General features: G+C 46.5%; 1 protein-coding gene across 1 annotated transcript; it reads right to left on the bottom strand.

The window, feature by feature from the left end:
* Positions 1-1,453: 1,453 nt before the first annotated feature.
* Positions 1,454-9,724, bottom strand: LOC123105178 (kinesin-like protein KIN-8B). Its single transcript, XM_044527185.1, has 16 exons — positions 9,047-9,724; positions 8,873-8,950; positions 8,606-8,722; positions 6,226-6,311; positions 5,362-5,506; positions 5,166-5,261; positions 4,577-4,668; positions 4,115-4,216; positions 3,886-4,032; positions 3,663-3,813; positions 3,473-3,535; positions 3,143-3,379; positions 2,901-3,005; positions 2,714-2,827; positions 2,098-2,628; positions 1,454-1,914 (listed from the first exon to the last, which is right to left on the bottom strand). Exons 1-16 carry the CDS (start codon positions 9,092-9,094, stop codon positions 1,891-1,893), a joined length of 2,136 nt encoding a protein of 711 aa, XP_044383120.1. The 5' UTR covers positions 9,095-9,724; the 3' UTR covers positions 1,454-1,890.
* Positions 9,725-14,616: the final 4,892 nt, after the last annotated feature.

Genomic DNA, 14,616 nt, shown 5'->3' with positions numbered 1-14,616 from the left:
CACTAGTATAACTTACTCCCCACTATGACCAGCCTAATCAAGTAATCAACCACGCTCGTCTTATTTACCGCCCCAAGCAGCTGGATGCTACCAGGGCCTACAGGTTATAGACAAGACAGCCAGCGGCTTCCAAAGCAACCCTGCACTGTTTGTTTGCTTATACGTACCGTGTTTTCGTTTGCAGGAAACGCACATCAGAAATGAAAATGAAAATGAAAATGCGTGCACGCGATCAGACGAAGGCGAGAGACCACACAACTCATCACAAAACGAAAGACAGAAAAAGGCAAAACAGCAGCCTACCGAGTACCGACCCAGCAGCGGCCTCGGGAGCTGCTTTGTGTTTTCACGTGCAGGATCCGCCGCGAGTTTGCGCGCCCGAAACAGCAACGCCACGCCACGCCGTGCCGTGCACACCGCCGGTAGAGCAGGCATATGCATTGCATGCACCCTGGGCCGTCGTCTGCAGGCTGCAGCGTTGGCTTGGTTCAGGTTGGTACGCCGGGCCGGGGTCACGACACGACTTGCACGCTTGTTCGATCGTTGCTCGCGCCATTCCGTGAAACATTTTCCTTTTCATCACCATGGCAAACAAGACGCAGGGCAGCAGCGGTAGTAGCGCTTTTGTTTGTTGGACCAAACAGGCTACCGAGTAGGCCACACGGGTGCGGGCGGTGGGCTGGTGGCTGGCCGTAGCCTAGGCCGAGGCCCCGCCCCATCCCCAGCCCCAGGTCCGGTAGCTAGCCACCCGGCGTGTCGACGTGCCGAGCGTAATGGCGAGCGCTGCCGTGCAGATTCAGCCGCTGCCGCGCGCGTTGCATTCAGACAGCCAAAATGTTTCTCTTCTCCTGCGTACATGAATGAATAACTCTCTATCGATGTGGGGTTGTGGGCTCGTAGCTTCTGCAGCAGGGACCATCCGGCTCCGGCATGAATGAATGAATGTGGTCTCCAGAGTGGGTGACGGGCGTCAGTCCAGGGGGGCGAAATCAATGAATGAATGAATCATCTGCGTCCATCCATCCGCAGATGAGATGAGATGAGATCCCCACCGGCCCCGGTCCAACAGCACAAGTTGTTAGTGCTATCTAGTACCGGCCCATGCGCAACACATGATGCCCCATCCATCCTACATACGGTACCGTGTCCTTGAGCTCAATCATCAGGCATCATATCTCCCAGCAACGGTGATGTCAATGGTAACTGCTCGCTCTTCATTTCATACGGTGTTTCAGCAACGGTCTCGAAAGCCCTCATTTATTTAGGCTCTGTTTGCGTTTCGCTGTTGAAACCAGATTGGATAGTAAACGGGATCATTATAATCCATGGCGATGCCAAACGCAGCCTTGGGCCAACATTAGGGAATGTCCTTTTCATCTGTTGAAATTTTCCTAGGCAATCTTTGCAAGGGGTACCACTTAGTAGCGACCACCGTGCTCGGAGCGGGCTTTACTTGCTTGATGAAGGGTTAAGAGTCGCAGCAAATTTACAGGATTCTTGGCCCAAAAGGTAGATTCAGCCCCAACAGATGCATACACTATACAAGGCAACAGACTAACAGGAGACATGGTACAGCAGGACTGACTACAGGAGAGACTAACAACTACTGTACAGGATGAATGTGTGCGCCATGTCACACACATCTAGAGGCACCAAAATGACCATGAACATGGCCTAGGGCATGGCAACAGCTTGGCCTAAACTACCAGTAACATCCTCTTATCAGATCCAGGAACTCGGCCGGCCGGTGTCGGCAGATGATGTGCACACAGGAGGATCATATCAGATTGCAGGCATCAGGCTGGTATTATAGCCATGTCAGCTGCTTGTGTGCGTTGACTCAGTGAGTCATGACTCGTGTGTCTTCTTGAATCTTGATGTCCTTCCTCTTTACCTTTCTCTAGAGCACGAATCCTGGAAAAAGGAAAATCATAGTTCATGCCAAGATTAAAATGTTGCCACTTAGACTGTACCAAATGTCCTTCTTAATGGAAGATGCTATCATCATGTGGTTACTTGAGCAAGTTGAAATCAGTGCCCCAACTCCAGAATTATGGAGTGCAATTTGCTTGTAGAAAAAGAGAGACAGACAATTACCTTCCTTTGCCTGCTGAAACCTTCAATTCCAGAATATGGGGTGCGAAGCTCGCCACTGCAGGGCGATCGCTCGCTTTTCGTTTCTGGGGTAGAATGGTATGGCGTTGACGCTCCACTTGCCCATTGTTTTCCATCACCAGCATAAGGCGAGGAGCCAGACATCATGTAGTAAGAGCTGAGATGTTCCTGCCTACAGATGGTAGGCGTCTCATGTTGATTTTTGAGAACAGACATGGTGCTGAAACCTTGTTGTAAAAAGCAACTAGATGGAGAGGAAGACTGTGACTGTGGACTAGGAAACGACATGAATGGTGGTAGCCTTCCATGGGGTGTAGCAACATCAGGGCTCGAGCTAGGCAAAGGACAGCCTTCTACAGTTAAGCCTTGCTTAGCAGCCAACTTCAGAATCTGTTTCTGGTTTAGCCCTGTTCCATAGAGAATGTTCCATAGGCTCCTTAGAGATTCCCTCTGGTTATGTATTACTTGGTCCCGCATAGCCATCTCAATTTGAAGCTCAGCATTATTCATTCCCTGAAGGATTCATTTTTTACATATATAAGCAGCTTGTGGGATATCATATTCTGGATGGAAAACTAAAGCTTTGGGGATTACTCACAAGAAGCCTGTATTGGCTGAGAATCTGCAGGTAAGTCCTGTTCCCATTGTTACTCGTAGCCTCCTCGATCATATCTTGGAGCTGACGCCTACGACTCTCATTCAGTTCAATATCCTACAGTGAAAAGGATAAATAGCCATGTAAGTTTGCTTCAAGGTAATAGAGCAAAATTAAACTTAATATGTACCTTTCTGTAGCCAGCACCAGCTTCATCATTGTCACGGATGTTGTCAAGAATAACTTGCCTCCTTGATGTTAAGGCTTGCAAAAGGGCATAATCCTTCTCATTCACCTGAATGCAAAACCATCAGTGCACTGTACATAGGGTTGAATTTCTCAGATATTTGTTGCGACAATAGATGTAGGAAAGAGCTGCTACAGTCTGTTTGATGAAAGAGTTGTAGGAAAATTGATCAGTCAAGTTACCACCTGTGGTCTTGCGATTGCACCGTCAAGATGTTGGAGCTCCATCCGGTTACGCTTGTTGGTTTCTTCAAGTTCAAACAGTGCTTTCTGTAGATTTATGCGTTCCTGAACATTCTCACCAGTTTCCTGGCTCAAGACATTTAGCCAAGATAGCTCATTATCTGCAGCCTTTTCAGTAGGTTTTACGCTCAACTGATGCTCCTTATCAGCTAATTCCTTTTTCAACTGGGAGACCTCACCCTAGAAAGTGACAAGGCGACATACTTTAGTATTCTACTGTGGCCAAGAATTAGGTAAAACTGTAGAAATTACTCGTTTCCCTGTTAGGCAGACCTGGAGATTCTCTATCATCCTCTGGTAGTCTTCAACATGATTGTCGATAGTTCCAATATTTTTCTATACAGGATAAAGAACAAACATCAAAATAATAGAACTTTATCATGTATGATTCAGAAAAAAAGATGAACCAACAGAAATAATATATCGTTGCGTGTGCGCTCAACCGAAAGAAACGACCCCTTACATGAACATGTGTTTTTATCTCCTTAGCACGATCTGCATACTTGAGTGTATTGGTAGTGTGATGATACTGATCATCAGCTGGTGATATTGTGGCAATCATAACAGTTCGAGAATTACCAGAGAGACCATCCTTCAGAATTCGAGTTAATTTGCTGTAAATAGCCACTGTCACATAACTAGAATGGACAAAATCGGTTTGATAGTATAATGTCCACCTGACATACCTGTTGCGATATGGAACATATGCTAGACCTTTCTTATTTTGCTTGCCAAGGGCATTGATGCAATTTGCTAACGCTAGAAGTGACTTGTTAATATTTGCTCCATCTCTAAGCTTTTGGCCAAAATTGTTCGTTTCAGAAGCCCTCTCACTGCTCAAAGAAAATTGTTTTCAGCTTACTTTTGCTGACAGAGTGAAAAGAAAAGCAGCAGCCCCAAAAGAAAAGTTAATACCTTCCCGCAAGATCAACCAAGGCCAGCTTTCCACGAAGAACTTGACTACCATATTTTCCTTTCTGCTTGCGCCTTACAGTAATCTCCAGTACAGCGTGTGAACTTGAAAAAGAGAGCAAACGTATTTTCTGTGAGAATAATGTAAAAAAATGCCAGTACTATTAACTGATCGTAACTGTATTGATAAGAGTCACAATCTCAACAATTTAACAGATTAAAGATATTAGGTAACCTTAGTATTTAAGTTTTACTAAGACGTATTCAATTAATTCAGCAAATACCGGCTAAGTCATCTGAAGGTTCAAAATAGACCGGGATTAGAGAGTTTGGTGTACTGATTTCAGGGAATGAGAGTTCAGGGTTTGATTTAGCTTTCGCCTACAAATTCAAGGTTTGTTTTGGACTTTTTCCTAAATAAAATGGAAGCATGAACTTTTAAAGGGGAAGCAGAAATTTTTTCACCGTGAAGAGGTTGCATTTGCTTCCGTGCTCTCTGTCTTTCGTCTGCTGTTGCCTATGTTCAAGAGTTCAAGGATCTTATCTGCTGAATGGACCTAGGAAAATAAGAGTTTAAACATCCAAATTTAGTTTATGCCAAAACCGATGGGAATCAACAGGCATGCTTTCAGAATATAGCATGACATGCAATATCTGGATGTTGCAACAGAATTAGACAAAAAAAAAAAGGCTTCATACAAAACCAAGGACCAAACCGAATATCTTTGAAAAAAGAGACCACATAAAATAAACATTTTAATTATTTATTGCAAGCTTTTCCTACAGAATACTCAGAAAATATTGCAGCTTAAAAGCACAACAAGAATATCTACTCATGTCCTTTCATTGTCAACTTATCAGCTACTCGAAATAATTAGAAATGTTAAGAGTACTATGCAGATAACATTATGTGCAAAATAATAATTAGAAATGTTAAGAGTAACAAACAAAAAAGCAAATAACACAAAAGAAGGCCAGAATTAACACTAGCAGCCAAGACATGTAACTTATTACCAGGAAAAATAAATACTGTGAGGAAGGAAGAGTTGTAAACCTTAATTCTTCTTAAACCAGCAACTATTATGCCATGCTCGGGATCCTCACGAAGCTCTAGGTGACCTGAGGATTTCTCAAGCAAATCATAGATAACCTGGAGTTCAGAAAACCGACAATTATTTCACAGCTTATATGCAACACATCTATTAGGACTGATAATATTTTTATTATAAACACAATTATTTGCACATTACCTCATTGTATACTTCCAGATATGAACATGAGACTTCAAATGTATCTGAACTATCATCTTTTTTTATTTGATCAAAGATTGTGCGGAAGCTAAGAACCATAAGACCAGGATCACTCCGGCTTCCAACCATCGTATATGTTTTGCCACTGTAGAATCACATACAGCAGGGCATATTAATATACATATGGAACAACTTCATATTGTAGCTCAGTATCCAAGTATAGCAAAAACACCTTTACTGAATAAATAGTACATCAGTTCTTCGCCAGGGAAGTTTTGAAAAGAATGAAGCAAAAGAAACAAAGTAACATCCCATAGCAACTGGGAACAGTTTCATTTTTAGCATTTTGAACAGTCGACTACTTATAGCCGTAAGATCAAGACAGACCGGGACCGTGACTATCAAACAGACATGTACAAATCCTAAAGTCTTACTATCAAACAGACCTGGACGGTGACTTAGAAATAGCAAAACCATTTGAACAATCATTAAATTGGGATGGCAACTGACTAAGTGTGAAGTAAATACAATCTAGAGTGGACAAGCATTTAATCACTTTTTAACCTCAATTGCATGATTAAGAGGTAAGCTTACCAAGCATGGTACAGATAAGAAAATTTTGAAATAGAGGAAATTCAGGAAAATATAATGCGTTAATTCGATGACCACATCTGAAGAAGTGTTTGGACAGTATATCATCCATTTCCTTAAAGTTTAAAAACTTACGAAATTTACACCATATTTTAATGAGCGCAATTTATGAGATCCTTCAGAACTGTGATTGTAAAGCAGTACATATTTGATGATGGCTAAAAGATAAGCAATCTGCTTGTCAGTAGCAAAAATAATCCAGTGAATGCATACCTTCCAGTAGAGCCATACGCAAAGACTGTCACATTAAGGCCTTGAACTACACCCAAAACTGTGGGAGAAATATTCTTATAAACATCCTGTAAAATGAATGCATTTGTATCAAATTAAAATCGTAAGATGATATAGTGTAAAACATTAACTACAAGAACACAGCATTTGTTCCCATGTCTTAAATCCATACACATCCAGATGATTCTCATTCTTGCAGTCTCCATATGTTCAGTGATAATAACCTTAAGTATGGAAAATTCTAATATCAAGACATAAACATATTAGCATCAGTTTGCACATAAATGCATTTTAGGCTACTGAACTTGCTGGGTTGTGTTGAAACACAATACTCACAAAAAATGTAATACATAAAATAATTACTTGTAGAAAGGGGGACTAAGTTATATCTATGTACCTAGAATCAGTTAGACTATCTCCAACAGCAGACCAAAAAACATAGCCGTGACAAAAACACTGACAGCTCCAACAGCAGACAAATACCTATATGGCGGCCATATTTTTTTTTTGGTCCTGACCAAACAATGCTACAAATGATGTATATTTCGGTCACCGCTAGCAGCCAACCAAAAAACAAAACTGCTGCGCAGGAACCCAACCACCGCCAAGCGGCCTCACACTGCATCTGCGCCTGCCAATTCTGGCCGTCGGGCACCAGGGCCGCCCCAAGTCCCGCCGCCACCCCTACAACCACGGCCGCCCGGTCCCGCACAATTCCGGCCGTCCAACCATGCTCCACACCGTCGCCAAACTTCCCCGCCACCGGATTCTGCCGTCACCATCGCCATCCCCGCCGAGCTCCCCCCCCCCTGCCAACAGATCTGCCTTCTGGCCTCCCTGCGTCGCGTCGGATCGTCATGTTTCATGTGGTTCTCAAATTTTTGGTCTGCTGGAAAACCACAAGATTTTCCGGTGAACAAAAACCTTCTCTCTCCCCCTAAAATCAGCTTTTGGTCTGCTGTTGGCGATGCTCTCTTAGTCCAACCTATTACATATTATTACAATGGGGCTACAAAATTCCACATTAACAGGAACAATAAATCTATGCAGTATTTACAGACCTTGGACAAAATGGTGGAACTTTGTCAGCTACATTTAAAGTTATTGAGCTGTTGTAGTTGTACAGGAAATACAGCTATATATTTGAACAAATACAACTATTTCTGAAACAAAGCACATTTGTTTTCGTATCTAACCGGGCAAGAGATTTGACTAGGTATATACACATTTCCAGCATCTATACATACCAGTGTAACATGGCCTGACCATAGAACTTTGATTGCTTCAACATTTTATGTAACATTTTTTACAAGAATGATTCTGACAAGATCCAGTGATAGTGCGATACAGAATTAAGTTTTTCAACACGATGTACGATGTTACATGACTCTTGCAAAACGAATCAAAATTAGTATTCATATGAAATCAAATCCTAATAGCGATTTAAACATTGTTGACAGATCTGTTGGGCTTTAAGAGTTATTAATACAAACACGTGTTTGTCAGGAACTCAGGATAAGCTGCTAGGGGTTTATAGCCTGGACTCAGACTAGCTCATAAGTAGGACTAGTTACGTATCTAATAACTTCCAGCCACTGGGTGCTCGCATGATCTCCCACTGGGTGTCACACAAAAATCTCAAAATAAATGCAGTGACTACAACTAACCGACAGATTTTTGAAACGTTAACACAGAAGAAACAAATGTTTTTTTTTTCAAAAAGGGGTGACCACGGAGCAGAAACAAGTGGTACTGGGTTAAAACTTAATAACACGGTTGTAGAGCGGACTAGTGCAACCGTATCAGGGAGAGCCACTGTAGACGAACTACGAAGACCGTGGATAAAAAACAGCTGCCCAGCTAGTTGCACTTGATTACAGTTTACAGGGTAAGTGGTGAAGATACAGTGTAACAAATGCCCCAGGCTCCAGTCCAGGTCACGGATTAAAAAGAGACCTGGGTTTTGGAAATTAGTTCTCTAAACTGGAGTCCTTTTCTCTGAAACCAGACGTATACGCGTTAGGTAGCATACCTAACAGTAACAAATACAGCCAATGCTTTGCTTAGCTCCAGACTGAATTGGCATTTTGCACATGCCAATAGCATCGTTACAACCTAGAGCTATCCAAAGCATGAGCAACTCCTAGTTTTGGCAATTAATAAACCAAAGGGGTTGGTTGCGGTTTCGCTTTCTGAAGTAGCATTTCCTGAAATGCAAGGCATGACCAATCCAGGAACTCCCAAGCTTCAGTGCAGATTTAAGACACTTACTGTAATCAGCATATGAGCCCATTGTCAAAAGCAAGCTAAGCAATTCAGGGTTAGTGCAGCACAAGCTAATGAGGTACATAAGCCTGCGTACCGTATTGGAGCATCCAGGCGCGTACACGTGATCGAAGCTGTATCTTTTCTCCTTGGTCCGGTTCTGGATGAGGTCCAGGTAGCCCTTGGAGATATCAGGGTCCAACACAGCTACATTCTGGAGAACCATACAAGCACAACATTATCACTACTAGTTTGCTATGCTACCAATACCATTACCATCCATGGCAAAATTCTAACCACCCATGACACAAACTACTAATAGTTCATAGCCCAAGCAAATCAAGCCAAGCCTCTGTCTGTTTACCTTGTCATCAATTACTTGTATGATGTGCCGCGAGCGCCGGCTCTCGTTGTCGGTCAGTGGCCTGCACTTGACAGCCACCTGCAAATAGATACAGGATCACATAATCAAGCAAGGCAATGGAACAGAAGTGCAGTTAAATCGCAGTGGATTGATGCAGAGGGTGTAGTGTGGTACCTGCAGCGTGGCCGTCTGCCTGGAAGCCGGAGCCCGGATGGTGGGCATTGCGCGGAACCTTCCTCTTCCTTTTGGGGGTTGGCCCCCAGCCCAGCCGACCTCCCTCCCTTCCTTCGCCCAGAAGATGCGGTGCCAATCTAGCACAAGCCAACCCGGCCGCGCCCACGCCCACGACCCTTCGGAATCACGCCACACGGGGGCGGCAAAAAGGCGAGGCGCATCCCCACCGCACCAGCAGCACCACCAGCTGCCGCGGCGGCGGCGAAAAGGGGCCCCGCGAAAAGGAGCCCGCTACTGCCGCTGCAGTGGCCTCCCTGCTCACCGGTCCACCACCAAACCAACCCGAGCCGCCGCCGGCCAACACGGCCGAATGCCGGAGGAGTCGAGGAGAAATGCCGCCGCCGGAGGCCGGCTCCCTCCGCCAAAATGCGAGCCCGCGGAGCCGTGCCCAACGCTCCCGAAATCGCCGCGCCCGGGGAAGGAAGGAAGGAAGGAACGGCGGTTACTCCATCCACAGAAGAAAATGGCAGCACGGCCACAGGTCGAGCGCGTGTGTGATTTGGTGGGCGGCACGACGGGGCTGCAGGCGGGCGTACGAAGAGGATTCAGGGGATGAAGAGGAGGAGGCGGTGGTAGGAGGGAGGAGACGGAGGTGGTGGTTTAATGGGGGAGGAATAATTAATCGGCGGCAGCTGGAGAAGGCGACACGGAACGGGAGGGGGGGGAGGGGAGGCGAGGTGGGGGTGGGCCTCGCCCTAGCTGGGCCCCACCCAACGGTCCGATGCCTTTGCTTGCGCTTGCGCCTGCGCCTCCGTCCGGCTCCGGCCCGGTCCGGTACACGACGCCGTACCTGCGGTACAGTCAGTCCTGCGCCACGCACAGCTCGTCGGCGCGCCCCTCTATCTATCCTTTCCCCGCCTACCTGCCAGGTCTCTCGCTTCGTCGGGGCGCTCTCGTCGCGTGCAAACCCAAACCTGGACGCTAGCCGGCTACTGTGTGCGCACGCTATGGGGTGTGGAGTGCACAATGCAACAAAGCTGGGATGAAGAAGGAAGGGTCGATGTGCACGAGTGCCGAAAGGCGTTCTGGTCCAGCTTCAATGCACGATGCGGAACAGTGCGATGCTAGCTAGAGTGGGGAGCTCGCCTATGGCGCACAGGCCGGTGGGTGATCGTGTGCCTTTAGTTTGCGTGGCAGAGGCGCGGGAGCTCTGGTGGGTGTCGGCGCGGCGGCCCTCCATGTGAGGCTACACGGTTGGCTTTGCGGCGAGCGTCGTTGCAGCTGCGGTGGCTCTCGTCTTAGCTATGTGGGTGTCGAGGGGAGAACGCGACGAGTGATTTCTGGCGTCGCCGTGGCTTCGGCGGTGACGAGTCGCTAGTCATGATCTCGAGGCCATGTGCCGACGGCAATATCCCTGTCTCTGGGTTGGTTCCAAGACCATGGAACCTTGTGTGGCACAGACGAGGATCTGAGTGAAAGCTTTGCGCTTTGGCACCGGCAACGGCGAAAGCTTCCCGCTCCAACGATGATGCCCATGGGTGTTGCTTGCTCATGGGGGCACCGTTATGTGTTTTCTCTTCGTGTTAGGTTTGCGAATGAAAACCCTAGTAGCGGCACGTTGCATTCTCACTCTCTTGACGGCGTCGTCGAGGAGCTCACAGAACATCTTATTGCAATGTGTCTGCGCCTTCAAACATGATCTAACACTGCCGAGAAGCTTCTTCGAATCTGGCGTGGGGTGTCTTTGTTGGTCTCGTATTTGTCCCGGGCCAGGGTTCTCTCACCATGTCGGTTCTAGCCTGATAGGCCATGCTAGCACATGACACGCTATACGAAGACTTCTGAAGACTTGATGTACAAGCTGAAGAAACTAGAGCCATGGATGACTCTATCTCCACCTACATAGCCGACTACCTAAGCCCCCCGGTAAGCTATATAAGCCGGGGGTTTGTCAATGGACACATTACAATCCTTGGTATTCAACTATACTTTGCACACACACCCCAGTCGCAAATAGACATTAGCAGTAGTAGATGATTATCTCTATGGCGAGAGCCCAAACTTAGGCAAAATCTTGCCTCGTGTTACCATCCAGTCCAATCGCCTAGCCGGGACACCCTATTGAGGGATCTACCTGATTTAGCTTTGCCCCGTGTCATCGTTGTCACCACTCTCGGTTTTTTCTGTCCAGTAGCAGGACCGAAGCTTTGCGGCCCGGAACAAGAGGGCAGGTGGCCCTCTCCGGCGAAAGGTTGATGTTTGCGGTATAGTGGTGCCCGATGGTTTCCTTAGGAGGCGCGGTGTTGTTCATGTTCAGTAACCTTAGTTGCCTATTGTTAGGTGTGGCTACTCATGTTATCTTGCTCGGTGTTGAGGTGATGGAATTCTCGCTACACTCTTGGGTGTTGTTTTATTTTGATTTGCTTTCTGAAAGAATTTTTCCTCACCACCCCGTACTGGCTTGGCCATTCTAGTTTTATTATGTAAAAGCGAGGTGAAAACATGTTTCAAGGTACATGAGCGTGACATCCTACCACCGGCTCTAAACCCTAGCAACCAAGCTCCTCTCTTCTTCTCCTAGTGGATGCCGCTAATAGGAGAGCATCGATGATTCTTGTGTGATGCATACTTTTATGTCTTATGCAGATACGTGTATTCAACATCAATTCAATATTACCGTCATATATGAAACGGTCTTTGCATGTTGTACGATGTGTTCCCCTCTTCTTACGCACGCAACTCTGATGAGATAGAGTTTCCAGCCCCCTTATCATTATTGTAGCCCCGTCAGCCTCGCATCCGATGGCCCTATGGGCCATGGGGAGTTGGAGGCAGGGGCGGACCTACATTGAGGTGAGTGGGGGCCCAGGCCCCCACTCAAAATTTGAAACTCCAGTATTATTGGCTTGTGTCTTTTGAAAAATATGCTAAAATTCTTTGAATTTTGAAAGAATATGCCCCCACTCAAATAATTTGCCCCCAGTCAAAATACTCTCTAGGTCCGCCACTGGTTGGAGGTGCGGCAACCACTGGACTCCACCAACGCGAGGGATACCCATGAACTCCGCCGACGCGAGGGACCTCGTCCTTGCGTAAGGTAGTTTTAGTGTCATGGCTAGGCGGCAGAGATGGCATCCCAGGGTTAGAATCACATACTATGTTTTATGTATGTACCCGCCGACGTGTTAACTCAAATCTTATATATGTTCTGTTGATCTTACTACATTTTCCACATTAATAATGGGTTAACTCAAAATTTTCAAAATGATACATATAAGTTTATGTGCATCGCTGGTTATACATTGTTCCCCACATCAACGAAATGATCCGATCAAACACCGATGGCAATAACTCTCCAATACAGCTGCACAAGCAACAATTAGAAGACCGTATACTCAATTAAGCAGTAGCGTGCATCCCTCCTTGAACGGCGTATGAAGGCAGCAGTAACGTACAACTAATTGAGCAAATTAAGCAAATTAAGTTGGCATCCGTGCATGCACAACCGCGTGCCGCCTCTTAATCAGATCGAAGCATCAAATCCGTCAGCCTTGATATCGCCATGCTAATCGTCTACGTATAGTATTATCTTTTTTGGAACCGACCATGCTAGTAATCTTTTATTAGACAATGAAAGAAAAACAGCTTTCCGCCTCTGCATTATAAAATGGTTTCCATGTCGGTTGCCACGTCGACCTCTTTTCTTAAACCACCAGCAGCTACAGTCTCGGCGTACGACCGGAGCAAAACGGTACAGTTTCATTTCCCCGTTGATTTCCTGGATCGGAGGCGCTAGATTAGTCAAGAGAAACATTAGTGAACCTGTCGCCATTCAGACAACGAGTGAAACAATGATTACCAACGAAAAAAAACAAGGGAAAATAAATATTTTTCTCTCTAACGTTAATTTGCTTGTACCTCGCGCTTTTATGCACGGGCCGACTCTTTCTTCCCCTCTATATAGATCGGTCTAGGTGCATGGAACAAGCTAATAATTGAGACTTTGATCCGGATCAGAAACACTATTCGTTTTAAATTTTCTGTTGATTTCATGTTCCTTGCGTCGCCGATTTCAAATGAAATGTGTGTGTGTGTGTGTGTGTGTGTGTGTGTGTGTGTGTGTGTGTGTGTGTGTGTGTGTGTGTGTGTGTCGCGCCCACCACGAGCAGGTGGGGATTTTCCGGTGAAGCCGATGCGTACTGGAGTAGAACTGTAGGCTTTTGATTGATTGCGGTCCAGTGAAGCGATCGATCGCGCCCTCCGAATTCAAACTCGGCGGAAGTTTGAAATGTCCGAGGAAATGGAGCGCTACAGGAGTACTACTAAATTCCCAGCCACTGCAAAATGGACTGCTCGGCGTTAGGTTTGTGTCAACTCCTCCTCAGATCTTGGATGCATCAAACAATTGCCTGGCACGGGGTTCAAAAGTCAAGCGCGCGTGCGTGGAGCCAACGACAAGATCCAGTGAACGCAAATATTTATAATACTGCCCCGTTTTGAATTTGAACTCAACTCGCGGCCTTATTTGAACGCCGATCGATTCGTGGATACTAGTTAATGGTCTCAACAACAAACAGAGCGTACGTGCGTGTCTATTCATGCCCCGATTTCAGAACATGTAAGATTGTGGACATGGTCACATGGAGCGAAGCACAGCACAGCCGCCCTGAAAACGAAATTCAAAAGGTCAAATGAGCAGTGAGCCAATAAAGACGAGATGGGCATGCTGTAGATCGACCATAGCGTGTCAGGATTTTAAGAGCGGCCCGCCTGCTCGCCATACGGTCTTTACTTAGAGCATCTCCAACAGACGCCGAACGCGCCGCGCGCAAAAAACAATTATAGTGCGCGCCCATCATCTGGTTTGGCGCGGCGCGCAGCGCTGGCTCCAGCAGCCGCGCTAAAATGCAGCGCGCGCGACACGTATGTGTGGGGGGTGAAAGGTGATGGGGTTATGTACCTAGGGTAGGGTCATGGACCTGATCTAAGTACCTTACCCAAGGACACCCTTAGAAGAGGTCGCCTTCCAGTCGACCAACGAAGGACTCACTCGACTGACCTGAAGGACTCGACCACGAAGACTCACTCGACCACCAGAAGGTCAAGAGGCACTCTGCACTGCAACGGCCTGTAATTAAGTAGACTTTATTATAGTAAAGGCACTTTATGTGGGGCGTTACCAGTAACGCCCCAGACTTAACTCACCTTAAACCCTCTCCTACGTGGGCTGGCTGGGGTCCTGGCGCACTCTATATAAGCCACCCCCCTCCACAGGCAGAAGGGTTCGGCATCTTGTAACTCATATACTCATAATCCACTCGACCGCCTCCGGGCTCTGAGACGTAGGGCTATTACTTCTTCCGAGAAGGGCCTGAACTCGTACATCCATTGTGTTTACAACCTCTCCATAGCTAGGACCTTGCCTCTCCATACCTACCCCCACTCTACTGTCAGGCTTAGAACCACGACAGTTGGCGCCCACCGTGGGGCAGGTGTTTTAGCGATTTTGTGGAGAAGTTGCGATTCTTCCGAGTACTTTCATCATGGTGTCTGCTGGAGTTTTGGTCGGG

This window comes from Triticum aestivum, chromosome 5A, assembly GCF_018294505.1.
Source record: "Triticum aestivum cultivar Chinese Spring chromosome 5A, IWGSC CS RefSeq v2.1, whole genome shotgun sequence".
NCBI classification, from domain to species: domain Eukaryota; kingdom Viridiplantae; phylum Streptophyta; class Magnoliopsida; order Poales; family Poaceae; genus Triticum; species Triticum aestivum.
This window is presented reverse-complemented; position numbering and strand designations above follow the sequence as displayed.

Excerpts from the sequence above, each read along its gene's own strand:
- LOC123105178 (XM_044527185.1), bottom strand. The coding sequence starts at position 9,094 with ATGCCCACCATCCGGGCTCCGGCTTCCAGGCAGACGGCCACGCTGCAG. Across the intron at positions 6,312-8,605 it reads CGCCTGGATGCTCCAATACG|GATGTTTATAAGAATATTTC; the intron begins GTACGCAGGCTT and ends TTCATTTTACAG. Across the intron at positions 4,033-4,114 it reads TTGGTTGATCTTGCGGGAAG|TGAGAGGGCTTCTGAAACGA; the intron begins GTATTAACTTTT and ends TTCTTTGAGCAG.